At 51.7% G+C, this 19,776-nt stretch overlaps 1 protein-coding gene across 1 annotated transcript; it reads right to left on the reverse strand.

The window, feature by feature from the left end:
- Window positions 1–7,966: 7,966 nt before the first annotated feature.
- On the reverse strand, window positions 7,967–8,554 carry LOC141727816 (olfactory receptor 14J1-like). The gene has a single exon (XM_074534104.1). The coding sequence runs from the start codon at window positions 8,552–8,554 to the stop codon at window positions 7,967–7,969; it is 588 nt and encodes a 195-aa protein (XP_074390205.1).
- Between the last annotated feature and the right edge of the window lie 11,222 nt (window positions 8,555–19,776).

Raw genomic sequence — 19,776 nt, forward strand, 5'->3', positions numbered from 1 at the left:
CACAAGGCCCCACGGTATCACAATGGTCTTCTTGGTTCTGTGAGGATCCCCAGGGTCACAATGGTCTCACTGGTTCCATGAGCTCCAGAGTGTCACAATGCTTTCCTTATTCCATAAGGCCTCACATTGTCCCAATGAGTCTATGAGTTTCAATGATTCTGTGAATTCCCTCAGTGTCAAAATGGACCTTGGTTCCATGAGGCTCTGCAGTGCCCAAATGGTCTCTCCATTAGGTTCTATGAGGTCTTGCAATGTCACAATGGATCTTTGGCTCCATGGGGTCTTGCAGTGTCACAATTGCCCCTTGGTTTGATGGGGCCTCTCAGTGTCACAATGATCCCTACATTCCATGGAGCCACACAGTGTCAGTACTGTCCCTTTGGTTCCATGAGGCTCAGCAATGTCACAGTGCTCTCCATGATTCCATGAGGCCTCACAGAGTCACAACGACCCCTTGGTTTCACAGGGCCACACAGTGTCACAATCGTCCCTTGGTTCCATGGGCCCTGTGCTGCTGCATTCCCCCCTCCCCTTCTCAGGCCGCCCTGCCAGCTGAGAAATGCTCCCTGGGGCTTGGCCTTGGCCAACAGCCCCTGGGCTCAGCTCCTCTGCAGCTCATCACAAACACTGTCTGCTCCAGGCACTGCTGCTGCCCAACCAGCTTCTGGTTTCTCTAGGAGCAGCCCTGGGAACTGTTTTTGTTCCCTCAGTGGCACAACATCCCTGTTCTCACACTGCCAAAGAAAGCTGTTGGTGCCAAGTGCAGCCAGGATGAACCATTGCTGTATTGAAGCCCCTCTCTTGGGGCCCTGCACACAGCGCTCCAAAAGGAGCCCTTGGAGCTCTCCTGGGCCAGCGACTCCCTCTGAGTGGGGCCTCTCCCAGCCGGGAACTCTCCCGTTTGCTGCACTCGGGGATCCTGAACAACCACAGAGCCTGGGCCGATCCCCCCACTCCTCCAGGTTTAACCCTCCACCCTCTGGGGAGATGCCAAAGCATCCACAGGGAGCATTTCCTGTCCTCAGGGGAATTTCTCACAGGTGCCTTGCACTGACTCTTTGTTTCTGTGTGCACACAGGAGTGCCTGTGCTGGGGCAATGTGGCAGAAATGCTGCTCTCTAAGGGGTTGGAGTGCCTTGGATAGCTGAGTCAGTCAGATAGCCAGTTATCAGTAAGTAAGGAGGTCTAAACAAAGTTAAATGCTGCTAAGAGTTGCTCTTTTTCTAAGTTGTTAAATTTAATTTATTAGCTAAGTTAAGGATTGTTAAGTGTAATTCCTCTGTTAAATTTCTAACTCATAGGTTTTAAGTAAGGTTAAATAGTGTTAAGTGCTGTTCTTTTGCTAAATTGGGGAGTTAAAGGTACCAGTTAAAGTTAAGGAATAAGTTAAGTCCTGTTAAGTTTGAGCCCTGTTAAGCTTTTGGCCCATATTCCTTTTATTTTGCCCTCACTGTCCTTGTGTCTCACACATACCCAGCAAGAGTTCTTGGTTCATTTCTGGTTTGATTGACAGGATTTGATTTGGTTTTGTTGCTGCCTTATTTCCTTGGTGTGCCTGAAGTGTCCAGTCAGGAGCAAAGTGACTCTTGCCAAGGAACTTGATGCTGCTGTCCCTTAATATTCAATCTGGTTTTGGCTGATCCCTTGCTGGGGATTTTTTCAGCACTCTAAAGCCCTCATTCGTAACAGGGTGAAGGAGCCCTGGCCCAGGCTCTGGCCCTGGGGGACACGGGGACGCTGCCGGGGGGTCCCTGTCCCCCTGTGCCACCCCCAGGGCCCCGTCCCCCGTCCCCGTGTCAGGCTCTGGGGTCGATCTCGTGGAACATCCTCTGGGGGAGGCTGCGGGGCCGGGGGACCCGGGGGGACCCAGTGGGACAGGGGACCCCGCTGTGCATGAGCAGGATTGGACTGCTCTGGGGGGAACTGTGAGGGGGGCCGGGGCAGAGTGACCTCCCCAGTGACCTCACACAGCCCCTGTGATGTCACACAGCCCTTTTGCAATGTCACACAGTCATCTGTGATGTCACTGCCCACTCTGGGACATCACGCAGCACCTTTGTGTTGTCACAGTGCCAGCTCTGGGATGTCACCTTGGAATGTCATGCACCTGCACTGTGATTTCACAGAAGATTCTGTGGTGTCAGAAAGTCACTATGTGATGTCACAGCCTGTCCTATGATGTTACATAGCCACCCAGTGATGTCACAACCCACTCTCTGATGTCATAGAGCCAGCCTCTATGATGGCAGGATCTGCTCTGTGGCTGCTCATTCTACCCTATGATGTCACAGACAGCTGTATGATGTCACAACACCCTCAGTGATGTCACAAACCCCTCTCTGTGATGTCATACTGCTACTCTGTAATGGCACAGCACACACTTTCACCTCACAGCCTGCTCTATGATGCCATCCAGCCATGCCATGATGTCACAGCCTGCTTTGTGATGTCACAGAATCCCCTCTGTGATGCTGTAGCTGCTCATTGACCTCACACAACAAACTCTGTGCTCTCATAGCCCTACCTGTGACCTCACACAACCCACTCTGTGCTGGCCTTGGCCTCTTGGGGACCACCTCTCATCTGCTTTCAAAACACCTGGGGGCCTGTGCTTTTCTTCTCATTGAAAAAAACATCTCTCAAGTCCAGGCATCCATGGCCAAAATTGAGAATCAGCCTCCAAAATTCCTTATATCCAAGGATCTCTCCCAGAGAAAAGCTGCCAGGTCTGTCCAGGTTCTCTTGGTTTCCTGAGAGCCAGCTCTCATCTGCCTTTGAAACACTGAGGCTCTGTACTTTTCTTTCTGTAGAAAAGAACTGTCCTTCTTGTCCTGATGCCCGTAGACAAAAGTGGACTTTGGCCCCCCAGATTCTGTCTTTCCAAGGATTCTTCCCTGACCACAGGTCTGGCTGGCCTTGGCCTCATTGAGGCTGCCTCTAATCAGCCATTGAAACACTGGGGCTCTGCCCTTTCCTTCCCATGGAGAACTGTCATTCCAGTCCAGGAACCCATGGCTGAAATGGAATTCCACCCCCAAAACTCGCTGAATATCTAAGGGTTACTGTAGGACAAAAACTGCTAGGACAGACAGGTCTGGCTGGCCTTGGCTTCTGGTGACTGCTTCTCATCTGCTTTCAAACCCTGGGGTTCTGTGGTTTCCTTCCTATAGAAAAGAACTGTCCCTCTTGTCCAGGTGCTCCTGGCCTCAAGCACTTGACAAATGATAGGGACATGGGAGCCCTGTGCTCAGTGGGGTGGGGAGTGAGGACAGCAGAGGAGAGCCCTGGAAGGGACTGAAGGGTGGTTTCAGAAATGGTGGATCCTTTTCACATAGTAGAAAACAGATAGAGAAAGAAAGAATTATTTCCAAAGGCACCAGAGGAAACCCAGACTGGACACCAGGATAAAGGAATTTCCCTGCCAGGGCAGGGCTGTGGTGCAGCATGTCCCCAGCAGGAGCCTGGAGCAGCCCAAGGCTTTGTGTGGGCAGGCAGAGGCAGGCAGGAGGCAGAGCTGTCAGCAAAGGAAGGGCCCAGGCAGGTGGGGCAGCCGGGGGATGCCGACAGCCTGCAGGGACAGAGGCGCAGGTTTGCTCAGCATCAGAGACACCTTCGCCTTGCTTGTCCCCACCTGTCATCACTGCCTCCAGTGTTCTGCTCTACCCGGAACTAGGGGACATTTTCACATGAGTTGTGTCCCTCAGTGGGTCCCATTTAAAGAGAATTTGGACTCTGAATCTGATTTTGAGTTCTTGAGAATTTCTTTGAGCACACACTGAGGCACTGAGTCTGATGCAAAGAGCACCAAAGCCCCAGAGAGTCATTGAAGTCCATGTGCTGTGTCTGTGCTGCTGAGCTGGGCCGGGCTCCTGGCCCAGAGGCAGCTCCTGGCAAGGGCAGCGCTGCAGAGAGACAGCTCTGGCCAGGAGCAGCTCCTGTGCACAGCCCAGCAGGGCTGGGGCACTGCCAGGGCCCCTCCGGGACACCAGCAGGGCTCAGACAGAGCTCACAGGGGCTCAGCACTGGCAGGGGCTGTGGGGTGTCCCGGAGGATGCTGTGTCACAGCAGCACCTCTGTGGCTGTGTCATAGATGCACAGAGCAGCTGGGATGTCAGCAAGGGAATGTGTGACTGCACAGAATGGGTTGTGTGAGGTCACAGATTGGGCTGTGACATCACAGAGTTTGTTGTGAGAGGTCATTGAGCAGCTACAGCATCATAGAGAGGATTGTGGGACATCTCAGACAGTCTGTGACATCATGGCATGGCTGGATGATATCACAGAGCAGGCTGTGATGTCAAAGTCTTCTGTGACATTACGGAAGACTTACACACTGGGGAAGGTTCCATGTTCTTCTTCCCATGGGAAAGACCTGTGCTGTTTCTCCGGGTGTCCATGGCTGAGATTGGGCTTCCACCTCCAAAATTCCTTATATCGAAGAATAGGTCTCAGACAAGATCTGGCATAACTGACAAGTCTGGCTGACCTTGGCCTAGTGAGGATCTTCAGACTCTGGGCCTCTATGGAAAAAAAACTGTCCTTCTTGTCCAGGTGCCCATGGCCAGAATTGGGGTTCCACATCCAATATTCCCAATTGTGAAAGACTGGAGGAGATTGTCGGCTGAAAAAATTTCATGTAGGGAGGAGGAAGGGGCAGGTCCAGCTTTGCCCTGCCCTGGAACCCCAATCCCCCCAGAGCCTCTATCCCAGCCAAGCAGTGCCTACCAGTCCCTGGCACAGCACAGGCAATGCTCCACAGCCACCTCTGCAGCCCCCAGCCCAGCTCCTGAGAGACCAAATGAACCCAAGTCCCACCTGGGGGAAGGGCCCAGCAAAACCAAGGGGTATTTCAGGCTGACCACAAAGCAAGCACAAATCTTGGCCCTACCTACTCTTGGATTTTCCATCTGAACACAGGTGGAATCCAGGAGTTGGTAGCTGTCTGTGTGCCTCTCAAAATCTTTTTCTTCTTTCTCCCTTTTTGTGTCTTCTTCTAATTCCCTCCTCTTGCAAATTTTGATTAACTTAAAATTAAACAGGCTTAGAGCTTGTGAAATTGAATGGACCAAGGTAATGCTTTGAGAAGTGTTTTTGATTGATTCAAGGTTGACAAGTGGTTTTGATTGATTTGCCAAAGTTTCTCTTTTTCTCTAAAGTTGCCAGTAAAGGCTGTTTTATTGTTTAACCTCTTGAAGATCTCTTGTTGGTATTTAACCTGTACATCCAACTCAGAGTACACAAACAATTGTAATTAATTTTAAATTGCTCCTTGAGAGAGTCATCTGGGGGATGGGAGTCAGGGCTTGTGTGTCCTGCTTGGCCCAGCCCAGGCAGGGCTTTCCCAGCCACATTCCACACTCCATTGCCCAGCTGGAGCCCCTGGTGCCTCTGAGTTGTGCTGCCCCAGCCCCAGGGACGCTCTCCTTGTCTGCCCATTCCCCCACGGTCTCTGGGCAGGGATGGCCTCAGTGGGGGCTGCTGACATTCTCAGCACCTTGGAGGCTGCTGCTGAATTTCACAGCTGCAGAGGTTTGTTCAGCCTTCAGCTCTTCAGTGCAGGAATTCAGTGTCCTAGGGCTCATTAACATTCAGAACACCTTAACCAGGCAAGCCTCTGGGAGTCATTTGAATTAAGTTTCCAAATCTTTTGTGGAAGATACAACAGATTTCTGTAGTGTATTCAAACTAGAAATATTCTATTTAAAGAAAGAGTGCAAGGGGCCACTGTGACACTGTGGAATCAAGCAGACCCCTGGGAGACCCTAGGGACAATGGAATCAAGGGGCTATTGCTCCATTGCAAGGACTCTGGGAACTGCGGGAACAATTGTGACACTCTGGTGCCCCATGGAACCAAGGGTCTCTGGTGATACTGCAGGATCTTGTGCCACCAGGGCTCCATTGTGACGTTGCAGCACCAAGGAATTCCTTGTGGCACTCTGAGGCTTCATGGAGCCAAGAGGCCTCTGTGACCCTGCAGGGCCTTGTGGAACCATGCAGAGCATTGTGACAGAGAAGGACCTGGTGTCATGATGGGGCCATTGTGACACTGCACGGCCCCATGGAACCAAGGGGCTAGTGCTGCTCCTCAGGGACTCCTGGAATGAAGGAAACATGTTGGACACCGTGGTGGCTCTTGGGACCAAGAGGCCCTTATGACACTGTGGAACCAAGGAGAGCATTGCTGCACTGCCAGACCTCATGGAATCAAGGATCCATTGTGACACTGCAGGGCCTTGGGGGACCAAGGGCGATTATGACACTGCAGGGCCCATGGATACAAGGACCTTTGTGACACCAAGGGGTCCCATGGAACCAAAGGGACATTGTGACACTGGGAGGCTTCATGGACTCATGGAGACCATTTGGACACTCTGGGGCATCCAGGAACCATGTAATACCAAGTTGTTTGGGAGTGTTGATCTGCTGGAGGGTAGGGGGGCTCTGCACAGGGCCCTGGACAGCCTGGATCCAGGGCCAAATCCAACAAGGTCAGGTTTAACAAGTCCAAGTGCCAGGTCCTACACTTTGGCCACAACAATCCCTGCAGTGCTACAGGTGGGAGACAGAGTGGCTGGAGAGCGGCCAGGCAGAAAGGGACCTGCAGGGACTGATGGACAGCAGGCTGGACATGAGGCAGCAGTGTGCCCAGGTGGGCAAGAAGGCCAATGGCTCCTGGCCTGGATCAGGAATAGTGTGGCCAGAAGGAGCAGGGCAGGGATTCTTCCCCTGTGCTCTGCACTGGTTGGCCACCACCTCGAGTGCTGTGTCCAGTTCTAAGCGCCCTGTGATGAGCAAAAAGAACAAATTGGTTGCAGGAAAAAGTAACGAAAGCAAAGGTAAAGAAAAGGAAATGCTCAGTGCAGTTTGGGAGTTGCTACCAGGCAGCTCTGGCTCTGAGAAACAGCATCTGCAGTGGGACAGGAAATTCCCAGCTGATGGGAACAAACTTTCTGGCTGACTGCAGAGGCCAGGACAAAGCTGAGTGGTTTCCCTGGTGTCCCCCAGCCCTTGCTGGCCCCAGGGGCTGATGGCATTTGTGCTCCCTCAGGTTCATGTCCCCACACCAACAGCATGGGGGTGCTCCCCCTGCTGTGTGCAATGCAAACAGGGGCTGCTGAGCCAGTGCTGCCGTGTCTGTGCCTGCAAGGATGGGGCACCTGTGTGAGCTGGGGGAGAGGCCAGGGCTGCAGAGGGGGGATGTTGTTGGCAGCTCCATGAGGATGCTCTGGGACGCTGCCCTGGGCTGTGCAGCGCACTGGGGATGGATCAGCCCATGCTCTGCTGCTCCTTCCCGTCTGCCCAGTGCCCTTGCAGAGCCCCAGCCATGCTGTTTGCCCCCAGCCTGCCCACGGCCAGCCTGGGGCTGCTCACGGGGCTTTTCTGTGCTGAGCATTGGCCTGGCCGTGTTCTTGAGAGAGCCTGGACAAGGAGCCTGGAGCCCCCAGGCCCTGGCCTGAGGCGTCAGCGCTGCCCCAGCAGTGCCCATGGCCTGTCCCTGCTGCAGCCCCGGCACTGCCACCCCCAGGGCTGTGCCCGGCCCCGAGAGCACTCAGGCCCTGCAGCAACACCAGGGCCACCAGGGCAGCGAGGCAGGGCCACAGCAGCAGCACTGGCAACACCAAGTGCTGCTGCTGCTGCTGGGCACAGCTGCTGGGCCAGCACTGATCCGCCCCCAGCTCTGCACACAGACATTGCTGCTGCAGGTCCAGAGAAGGCAACAAAAGGGCATCTCTGCACAAAACTCTGCTGGGAGATCCTCTAGTTTCTATACATACACCAGGAGTACTCACTCTGTAGCCATAGGGAAGTTGAAGAGAAACAAAATGAGAAACGGCACAAACAATGACATTTCTTTGTAGATAGCATGAAAAACTAAAACAAAGGAAAAAATGCCCCACATCTAAACCAACCATGTATGACAGGTGACTTTGATTACAACTGATTTGCAGAACTTTGCCAGCAGTTTAATGTTCCTGAAAGCATCCAGTCATCAGTCTCCTCATTGCAATCTTGAGCTCCTGGTTCCTCAGGCTGTAGATGAGGGGGTTCAGGGCTGGAGGCACCACCGAGTATAGAACTGAAACTGAAAGATCCAAGGATGGAGAGGAGATGGAGGGGGGCTTCAGGTGAGCAAATGTGGCAGTGCTGAGGAACAGGGAGACCACAAATAGGTGAGGGAGGCAGGTGGAAAAGGCTTTGTGCCATCCCTGCTCAGAGGGGATCCTCAGCACAGCCCTGAAGATCTGCACATAGGAGAAAACAATGAACACAAAACATCCAAATCCTAAACAAGCAGTAACAACAATGAGCCCAACTTCCCTAAAGTAGGATTTGGAGCAGGAGAGCTTGAGGATCTGGGGGATTTCACAGAAGAACTGGCCCAGGGCATTGCCATGGCACAGGGGAAGGGAAAATGTATTGGCTGTGTGCATGAGAGCATTGAGAAAGGCACTGGCCCAGGCAGCTGCTGCCATGTGGGCACAAGCTCTGCTGCCCAGGAGGGTCCCGTAGTGCAGGGGTTTGCAGATGGACACGTAGCGGTCGTAGCACATGATGGTCAGGAGGGAAAACTCTGATCCAAGGAAGAAGAAAATCAGAAAGGCCTGTGCAGCACATCCAGTGTAGGAGATGTTCCTGGTGTCCCAGAGAAAATTGTGCATGGCTTTGGGGATAGTGGTGCAGATGGAGCCCAGGTCAGTGAGGGCCAGGTTGAGCAGGAAGAAGAACATGGGCGTGTGCAGGTGGTGGCCGCAGGCTACGGCGCTGATGATGAGGCCGTTGCCCAGGAGGGCAGCCAGGGAGATGCCCAGCAAGAGGCAGAAGTGCAGGAGCTGCAGCTGCCGCGTGTCGGCCAGTGCCAGCAGGAGGAAGTGCCTGATGGAGCTGCTGTTGGACATTTCCTATGGTGTCTTGGCATGGAGATCTGTAAAAAAAGTAACCATGGAATAGTTGGGTTTGGAGAGAACTTGAAATATCCCAGCACAGCCTGGGGTCACTTTCCCCCTTCTGCCTGCCCAGGGCTCTGCTGCCTGGAGCTGTCCCTGCCAGCGGCTGCTTCCCTGTGCCCAGGGCTGGGCCCTGCCAGTGCTGCCAAAGCGCAGCCCAGCCCTGGGGGCTCAGCTCTGCCCTGCAGACCCCTCCCAGCTCAGGCACTGCCCAGGGGCAGCTCTGGCTCTGCAGCCTCTGATGGCAATGCCAGAGCAACCCTGAGGAAGCTGGAAAAGCAACAATGATGCTGCCTTTGGGTTCCTGTGCTGATTGCTGTTACTGCCTGGTTTATTCAGATCACAGAGAATTTAATTTTCCAACGGCAACTGAGTGATGAATATCTATGTGCAATTTCCAACCTAGACCAGTCGATTAAAAAAAGCAGGATTTTCCCTGTTCTGCAGACCCTGCTTCATTATGCTCCCTGTAAAATCTACTTGGAAATGTTCTGCAGTCAAATGCAATGCTGGGAGCAGTCCTGAACAAAGCAGCATCCTCCCCACACAAGGAGAACATTTCCAAGCCTTACCAGCTGTCTCCTCCCACCCAGACCTTGTCCCCCAGTGCTGGGAGCAGCTGCCAGGGCTGGCTGAGAGCTGTCCCTGGCAGGCAGCAGAGTCCCTGCCCCAGCACAGCGCCCTGGGCTGCAGGACCCTGCTCTGCACGACAGCCCTGGGCACCCCTGGCTGCTCTGCACAAGAGACAATCAGAGAATGTCCTCACAGGGTCTGTAGGCATTGGGATGTTCCAGCTTTTGGAGATGGCTCCAGGAGCTGCAGCTGCATTGTCCTGCAGCCAGAGGTTCCTGTGCCAAGGGCTGGCAGTGATTGTGCCCCAGGCACTTCTCAGCACCTTCCCAGCCCTGACTGATTGAAGCTCTCTGTGCCTCTGTGCTGTGCCCGGGCTGGCTGCAGGCAGTGCCCCAGCCCTGCTGGGCTGGCAGAAGAGCTGCTCATCAAGAGAAATGTGCTTTTGAAGCTCTTCTTGGTTACCAGGAGCTGCCTCTGTGCCAGGAGCCCAGCCCAGCTCAGCAGCACAGACACAGCACAAGGACTTTAATGAGCCTGTGGGGCTTTGTGCTCAGGCCCTGAACATGAGTCCCTGAGAGGGAGCTGAAGAAACCTCTCGAGAACTTCAAGGCAGAATCCAACCCCAAACTTTCTTGGACTTTTAATGGGTCCCACTGAGGTTAATGACTGAGAAAATGTCCCCAGGCCCCAGGCAGAGCAGAGAGCTGGAGTCAGTGATGACAGGTGGGGACAAAGAGAAGCCAAGTCTTGGTGCCCTGGGGCAGAGCTGTAGGGTCTGTGCCACCAAGGGCTGTGAGGAGACACCTTGTCCTGAGGCACTGGGGCCTCCTGGCACAGCCCCAGCCAGGCTGGGCACTGTCATCCCCTTGTCCTGCCCTCAGCATCCTCCCCTAGCCCACATCCAATGTCCTCACAGATCTGCTGGAAGGAGTCCATGGGGAACCTGGGTCAGGAATGGCTCTGGGGGCTCCTTTATTCACCCTGCAGGGATTGCAGGTTTTTCAAAGGACTTCAGGTTTGGCTTTTGCCTTGGAGTCTCTAAGAGGTTTCTGCAATAATCATGGCCTCCAATTATCTGCTGTAATTAGTCCCTGGAGAGGCTTTGTCAGTAACAGCACTCAGTGGGGCTCATTAATACTTAAGGGTACTTCAGTTTTATAAACTACTTGGTGTTTCCCTTTTGATACAGACTATGAAAAAGATTGTGCAGTTCCAGCCTCTAATGTCTCCTTTAATGACTCCCTTGAGAGCCTTAATCTGTAATGACACTTAGTGGGCCATTTATGCTTCAGGGTACTTCAGTTATTTTAAGGTACTTGGTATTTCCAGTTTGATACAGACTCTGTTAGAACTTTGTACAATCATGGCCCCAATTATCTGCTTTAATGAGTCCCTTGAGAGCTGTGTACTGACACTCAGTGGGGGTCATTAATGCTTTGAGATACTAAAGGTTTCGAAGGTACTTTGGATTTTCCTTTCCACATTGAGTGTCCAAGAGGTTTTTGTGCCATCCTGGCCTATAATTCTCTCCTCCTGTAAGTCCATGTGGAGCCTGTGTAGGGGATGGACCTCAGTGGGACCCATTCATGCCTTGAGACATTTTGGGGTTTTCTTCTGACTTTGACTCCTGGAAAGGTTTGTGCAATCTCCTCTCAGGCCCTGAGGTTCCAGGGCTCATCTCCAAATGCATTACAGGCCCCATTAGGATCAAGCAAGTCCTGACAAACCATGGCTCTGCCTTGATTTCCCTCTTGTCTGGAGCAGTTCATCAGGAAGTTTTTTGTAGTATTTTTTGAGATTTCTTTGCAAATGTTTTAATTAGTGTGGTGGGTTCAGTGTTGGCTAATTACCGGTACACTCACTAGAATACACTTACTCAGTATCTGCTGTGTGGTAGGATTTGGAGGAAGGCAAAGTAGGCTCAAAACTTCTGAAGGGTATAAAGAAAAACTCATAACTGTAACTAAAAGAAAGAGTATTTAAAGGGGGTAACGCAATGTTAATACTAGCAATTAAAAGAAAAATTGAAATCAGAATCAGAAAACTTTGAGAACACTTCTCCTCTCCCTACAACCTTTTCTTTCTTATTAACAATATAAGGAGACAAAACCTAAAATTTCCAGTCAGTTTACCACCTCTAGAATAGTTTTCTTCATTTCCTTTAGGGAGAGGAGTCTCTCTTTCATGCTATGGAGACTTTTCCATAAGAAAACTGTTCTCTCATGGCTCTCAATTTCCATGAATAGCAGCCATCCAGAAAATCTGCAATTGTGAAGTCCCTCCCATTTTTTCACATCTTTTCCCCCAGCTGTGTTTATGGGCCATGTCAACTTATGGGGTGTTTGTTTAAAGATGAACTGTTTAAGAGCAAGGTTCTCTTCATTATTTCTGAAATCCTCTTCATCTCTGGGAACAGAGATCTTCTTCTATCCCTGAGGGCACAGGGTCTCATCACTCTACTCTCTTTCCTTGTTCAAACTTCTCATGGGATCACAGCTACTTCAGCATTTGCTTACATTAGCATGGGGGCCTTTCACATCAAGGGCCCACGGCCAGGTATTAATAGACTTTGACTCCATGATTCACAGAAGGCTGACAATAATCTTTATTAAGAAACCTATACTTTTATAGGCTAGTTCGCTACAGGTGGTCCTAATTGGTCCTCCAATCCAAATACCATCACCTTTGGCTATTTAAGAAACAACCCATTGGTAAATCTCCATAACATAATTCCACATGTTCACAATACTAGGTTCAGCTAGTGAAGATAAGAATTGTTTCTCATTCTTTTCTTTGATCTTCTTACAGACTTTCCCACCATGATGCCGGGGAAAGTTGTTTCTCTCTGTGGCCAGAGAGCTGCTGCCACAGAGGCAATTCTGAACAAGTCATCTCCCCGTACTTTTCAATGCATTATAAGGAAAAAGAAAGTCTGATGTATCAATTACATCCTTCTCCATAGTTTTACAAGAGGATTTCAGCCCCAAGATCAAGGCATCTCCTCATCCCTCCCATCTGGGACTCAACTTCCTCTTCACTGACCCCGGCATCTTCTTGTTGCTCCTCTATGTGCCTGCACTTTGTCCTTTTCTCTCACTCGAGGGAGAATGGAAGAACTGAAAGAGTTCATTATCTCACCCGGAGCCTGCAGATGGTTCTGTGACCCCGGCTGGGCTCGGTGCTTGCGGCCAGAGCTGTTTCATAATGGACGTTTCAGCACTGGCTGCGCTGGGGCTGTGTCAGGATGGGCCGTGCTGTGGGGAGGGCCAGGATCTCAGCAGCCAGGCCAGAACACAGCAGCAGCACCGCCAGGGGCTGATGGCTTCTCCTCCCCTTGCCCGGGGCTTGCGGATGAACCCCAACGGTGGCAGAATCTTGGCCGAGCCGGCCTGGCCCGGGGCTGCTCCTGGGGCCCGGCGGATCCTGGCTGGGCCCGGGCTGGCGGTGGGGCAGGGCTCAGCAGTGCCCAGATGGTCACAACTGCAGCCATGGCCCGGCCCGGCCTCGGCCCCGTGGCCTCCCCTGCCCTGCCCGGCAGCCGATGGGGCCTAGTGGGGTCCCTGGGAAGCGGCCCGGCCCCACGGCAGGAGCCGCCCGGCCAGGCCTGGCTGAGACAGGGCCGGGTCATCCTTGTTACCTCTTTGCCAGCCAGAAGGGAAAGAGACCCTCCCAGGCTTTCTCATCTTTAACATGTGTCTTCGCAGAGGCGTGCACAGTTTCCTTAGTAGTTGAACAGATGGTCAATTCTCAAAGCTAATTACTGATTGATTTTTTTGCAAGACACAGAGGAAGCTGCTTGCAGCTTCTCTGAAGACATCACTTCCATGATGCAGAACCACCACAACAGCACAGAGCACAGAGCTCCTTTGTCCATATGTAGTGGTCATATGCCCAAGACCTCAAAATCCCTTATTAAGTGATCTCTGTGCCCTCTGCAAGGTGTTTCCAAATGAAAACATTCAGCTCATAGTCTAAGAAAATCACCAGAGGACAGAGCCAGTCTGACCTGTTTGTCCTGGTTTTTTTTTTTTTTGTCTAGGAGCAATCCTTGGATATATGGAATTTGGGAGGCCAAATTCTAATTTTGGCCATGGTCCCTGGAGAAGAATGCTGGTTCTTTTCCATAGGAATGAAAGAAGAGAGCCCCAGTGTTTCAGAGGTAGATACGAGATGACCACCAGGGGCCAAGGCAAGCCAGAGTAAGCATTTTTTTCTGAAAGATACCCTTGCATAGAGGAAAATTTTTGCAAATGTACCTATTTTGGCAATGGGTATCTGAAAAGTCAGTTGATTCTTTTCCGTAACAATGAAAACACAGAGCCCCAGTACTCTCAGCTGATGAGAGGCAGCCCATGACATCCCCACATCAGCCAGACCTGTGAGGTGGCCCCTGGGAGGCCAAGCCAGCCAGAGCTGTTCCATGTTCCCTCGGTTCCATGGGGCCCCACAGTGTCCCAATGGTCCCTTGCTTCCATGAGACCCTGAGGTGTCCCAATGCCCCCTTGGTGACAGGAGGCCCTGAAGGGTCACAATGGTCTCTGGGTTCCATGAAGCCCCATTGTGTCACCATGGCCCCTTGGTTCCATGGGCTCCAGTGGTGCCACAATGATCCCCTTGGTTTCATGGGCTCCAGTGGTGCCACAATGATCCCCTTGGTTCCATGAGGTCCCCACAGTGTCCCAGGGATCTCCATGGGAAGGAAAGAACACAGCTCCAGTGTTTCAGGGGCAGCCACCAGAGGCCAAGGCCAGCCAGACTTGACGGTACTGGCAGATTTTGTCTGGGACCAACCCTTATATATAGAGAACTTTAGAGGTGGAATCCCAATTTCAGACATGGACACCCAGAGGAGAAGGACGGTTCTTCTCCATAGGAAGGAAAGCACGGAACACTGGTGTTTGAAAGGCAGATAAAAGGCGGCCATCAGAGGCCTAAGCTAGCCAGACTTTCTATCCTGGTAGCTTTTGTCTGAAATCAACCCTTGGATATAGGGAATTTTGGGAGGTGGAGCCCCAATTTTGGCCATTTCTGTGTAGATAAGAAGGACGGTTCTTCTCCAAAGCAAGGAAAGCAGCGAGCCCAAGTGTTTCAAAGCAGATGAGGAGAGAGGTGGCTCCTGGGAGGCCAAGACAGCCAGATTCGATTGTCCTGGCAACTTTTGTCTTGGAGGAATTCTTGGATATATGGAATTTGGGAGGAGAAATCTCAATTTTGACCATGGACACCTTGAGAAGAAGGACAGTTATTTTCCATTGGAAGGAAAGCACCAAGCCCTAGTGTTTGGAAAGCAGGTGAGATGCAGCCCCCAAGAGGCCAAGACCTCTCCAAGAGGACAGACCTGTCTGTCCTGGCAGCTTTCACTTGGGAGCAGTCCTTGGATGTATGGACTTTTGGAGGTGGAATACCAATTTTGGCCATGGGCACATGGTCAAGATGGATGGTTTTTTCCTTCAGGAGAAAAAAGCGTGAAGTCCAAGTTATCTGGAATAAGAAGAGATTGGCCACCCTTAGGCCAAGCCAGCCAGACCTGTCTCTCCTGGCACCTTTCATCTAGGGCTTATCCTTGCATGCAAGGCATTTTTGGAAGTGGAATCTCCATTTTGGCCATGGGTGCCTAGACAGGAAGAAGAGTTCTTTTCATTAGGAGGGAAAGCCCAGAACCCCAGTGTTTCAGAGGCAGATGAGAAGCAGCCGTCGACATGCCAAGGTCAGGTGGACCTGTCAGGTGGTCCCCAGGAGGCCCAGCCAGCCAGACCTACCCCATGTTCCCTTGGTTTCATGGGATCACACAGTGTCACAATGGTCTCCTTGGTTCCATGTGAGGCCCTGGAGTGTCACAATGTTCCCTTGCTTCTGTAGTGTCACAATGGCCCTGTACTCCCATGAGGCCTTGCAATGTCTCAACGGCTTCCTGGTTCCACAAAGCCCTGATTTGTCACCATGGCCCCTCGGCTCCATACACCCTCGCTGTGTCACAGTGGCTCCTCTATGACACTACGGGCTGCACAAGGTCACCATGGACCCTTGGCTCCTTGGGGCCCCCAAGTTTCACAATGGTTTCCTTGATTCCATGAGGCACCACAGTGTTACAATGGCCCCTTGGTTCCAAGAGGTTCTTTAGTGTCACCGTGGTGTCCTTGGACCCGCATTGTCACAACTGACCCATGGCTCCATGAGTTTCCATAGAGTAAGAGATGGAATGAAGGATGCGGGACTCCAGATGGCTCTTCAAAATGCAGTTTATTATATCCAAGACATTACAGAAGTCTAGGGTCACAGGTGACAGAGCCTGTGCCTGCAGCTGTCAGCTCCATCTTCAGACAAGCCTGAAGACCCTTTAGCTTTGGTTACAATGCATTATATACTTTCCTTGCGGAGCATCCTAATACAGAAGAACAAATCTATACCATAACTTTTGCCTATAGCCCATCATAACTTATGTAATTACCATATTCATGTTACTATTCTCCAATCCCTAAAAGTTAGTACATTACTGTTTAAGCTAGAAGTTGCTTTCCAGTTTTCTTGCAGTGGAAAATTCTGAAATTTTTTTCTGCTTGCAAAATTTGCTGACTTGTTTGCCTGTGCTGTCTTTCTGCTTGGTAAAAACGTTGTTTGAGGTGGGCTTATCCTTTGCACTAAGTCATAAAAACCCCTTCTAACTAACATATGCTTTGCCTTCTTAGCTATCCAGTAAGACTGGCTCTGTAATTCTTTTCTTTTGTATCAAAACTTGCTTTCATTTATATTCCGTTTTCAGATTCTACATTCAAAATTCTTTCTGCCAAGCACACATAGCTGTGAGACTTTCTTGTCAAACATTCATCCTTCCCAACATCCCTATAGAGTGGTCAAGTGCCTGAGGCCAAGAGCACCTGGACAAGTAGGGCAGTTCTTTTCTATGGGAAGGAAACCACAGAACCCCAGGGTTTGAAGGCAGATGAGAAGCAGTCACCAGAGTCCAAGGCCAGCCAGACCTGTCTGTCCTAGCAGTTTTTGTCCTACAGTAACCCTTAGATATTCAGCGAGTTTTGGGGGTGGAATTCCATTTCAGCCATGGGTTCCTGGACTTGAATGACAGTTCTCCATAGGAAGGAAAGGGCAGAGCCCCAGTGTTTCAAAGGCTGATAAGAGGTGGCCCCAAGGAGGCCAAGGCCAGCCAGACCTGTTGTCAGGGAAGAGTCCTTGGAGAGACAAAATTTGGGAGGCCAAACCCCACTTTTGTCAAGGGGCATCAGGATGAGAAGGACAGTTCTTTTCCATAGGAAGGAGAGTACAGAGCCTCAGTGTTTCAAAGGCAGATGAGAGATGGCCCTCAGGAAACAAAGGGAACATAAACAGTCCTGGCAGCTTTTGTCTAGGAGCTATCCTTGGATATAAGGAATTTTGGAGGTGCATTCCCGTATTGGGCCATGGAGGCCTGGACTTGAAAGATGGTTTTATTTTTTTTTTCCATGGGAAGAAAAGCACAGCCCCCAGTGTTTTCAAGGCAGGTGAGAGGCAGGTCCCAAAAGGCCAAGGCCAGCCAGAGCTGTCTTTCCTGGCAGGTAACATGTGGGAATAATCCTTGGATATAATCACATTTGGAGGAGGAATCCCAATTTCGGCCATGAACCCCTGGAGGACAAGAACAGTTCTTTCCCGCAGGAAGGAGAGCACAGAACTCCAGGGTTTCAGGGACTGATGAGAAGTGACACTCAACATGCCAAGGCCAGCAGGACCAGTCAGGCAGCCCCCAGGAGGCCCAGCTAGCCAGGTTTGTTCCATGTTCTTGGATCCTTGGGGCCCTGCAGCATCACAATGGCCCCTTGGTTCCATGAGGCCCTGTAGGATCAAAAGACATCTTTGTTTCCATGAGGCCCAGTGATATAACAATGGTCTCCTTGGCTCCACAGTGGCACACTGGCCGCTTGCTTCCATGAGGCCTTGCAGTGTCAAAATGGTTTCCTTGTTTCCTTGGGACTGTGCATTGCCACAATGGCCCATTGGTTCCACCAGGCCTGGATGTGTTACACTGGCCACTTGCTTCCATGGGGACCCACAGTGACACAGTGGCCCTTGCTTCCATGAGACCTTGCAGTGTCACTGTGGCTGCTTTGGTTATACAAGACCTTGGTATGTCACAGTGGCCCCTTGGTTCCTGTGGGTCTTGAAATGTCATAATGGTCTCCATGCTTCAATGAGGCCCCACAATGTCACAATGGACTTTTGATTCAAAGAGCTTTTGTACTGCCAACAACAGCCAACAACATTCTCCTTGGTTCCATGGTGTCACACTGGATCCTTGGTTTTATGGGGATTCACAATGTCAGAAGGGTGTCCTTGGTTCCATGAGGCCCTGCAGAGCCCCTTGATTCAATGAGGCCTCAAAGTGTCACAGCGGCCTCCAGGATTCCACGAGGACCTGCAGTGTCACCATGAACTTTGGTTCCATGTGTTACAGCACTGTTCCACAAAGCCTTAGTTCCATGGGGCCCTGTAGTGTCACAATGGACTCCTTTGTTCCATGGTGCCACACAGCGTTACAACTGCCCCTTAGCCTGCCAACACTCCATAGTGTCACAATGGTTCCTTGCTTCCATCAGGCCTTGTATGGTCACAATGGCCCCTTGTTTCAGTGAGGCCTTTGGTGTCACATTGGTCTCCATAATTCCAGAAGGCCTTGCAGTGTAACAACAGACCATTGGTTTCACTGAGCCTCACAGTGTCACTGTGGTCCCCTTGGCTCCACAAGGCTCTCAAGTGCCGCAATGGCTATTTGGTTCTACAAGGCCTCAAGGTGTAAAAATGGCCTTCATGGTTCCATGAGGCCCTGCTGTGTCACAATGGACCTTTGGTCCCATGAGGCCTCAGAGTGTCACAATGGTATCCTTGGTTCCATTGGACTCTTCATCCCAAGGAGACCCACAGTGTTCACTGGAGTCCCCTTGATTCCATGAGGCCCTTCCATGCTGTAATGGCCCCTTGGTTCCAGTGGGTCCCAAAGTGTCAGAATAGTCTCCATTGTTCCATGAGGCCCCACAAAGTCACTGTGGTCCCCTTGGTTCCACAGGGCCCCACAGTGTGATGATGGACTCGTGGTTCCATGAGGCTCCTTAGACATGATGGTCTCCTCGGATCCACAGTGTCACAGTGGCCCCTTGGCTCCACGTGGCCATGCTGTGCCACAGTGGCTCATGGTTCCATGAGGCCACACAGTTTAACAAGGAATCCTTGGTTCCATGGGGCCTTGCTGGGTCAAAATGGTCACCAAGAGGTTTCTCAGTGTCACAATGTTCTCCTTGGATCCGCAGTATCACAATGGACCATTGGTTCAATGTGGCTCCAATGTGCCAAAATGGATTTTGGTTCCATGGGGTTCTGCTGTGTCACAATTGACCTTTTGTTCCATGAGTTTGCTCAGTGTCACAGCTGACTCCTTGGTTCTGTGAGGCCCCACTGTCACCATGTCTCCAAAATATCCGAATAAGGCTCCTTAACACTAATTTGCTATTTAAGAGGGTATCATTTATTCAGGCCTGAGGTCGACTGAGGGATAACTCCTAACTTTATGTGGACATGTAATTCTACCAGTGCCACTAAATGTGTATTACAGTTTACCCATTACTATAAAACCCACCCCAAGTTCCCAGATTCAGTCCTTTTTTCTCTCACTGCACTCTTGAGCCAGATGTCTTCACTTCCAACCATTCCTGCTGGGAAAGCAGCCCCTGCATGCCTTGTTCCTGTGCTGAAAGTTCACAGGCACAGTAAAAATTGAATTAACCCTTTTGGTATCAGCCCCAGGCTTTATGTGGGCAGGCAGAGGCAGGCAGGAGGCAGAGCTGGCAGCAAAGGAAGGGCCCAGCCAGGTGGGGCAGCCGGGGGATGCCGACAGCCTGCAGGGACAGAGGCGCAGGGCAGGGACACCGTGGCACAGCCTGGGCTGCACAGGGCACAGGGATGGGCAGCAGCTGCAAGACAGCCCTGCCAGAGTCAACTTGGGCAGCGCTTTGGCCATGGCTGCTGGCACTGGGCCTGAGGCAGGAGCAAGAGACAAGTGACCCTTGCAGGGCTGGGGCCTCATTGCCTCCTTGTCCCTGCTCAGCAGCCTGGCAGGGGCCGCCCCATGCTCCTGCCCTTGCCATTGCACATCCCCACATGCCAGTGCCCATCCCGGGAAGAGCCCTGAGCAAGGAGGGAGGGACAGGATCTGCATGGCCAGGGCCTGGGGCTCAGGCCTTGGCCCTTTGCATTCCTCAAACACATCCAGCTTT

Source organism: Zonotrichia albicollis, unplaced genomic scaffold (genome assembly GCF_047830755.1).
Source record: "Zonotrichia albicollis isolate bZonAlb1 unplaced genomic scaffold, bZonAlb1.hap1 Scaffold_254, whole genome shotgun sequence".
NCBI lineage: Eukaryota > Metazoa > Chordata > Aves > Passeriformes > Passerellidae > Zonotrichia > Zonotrichia albicollis.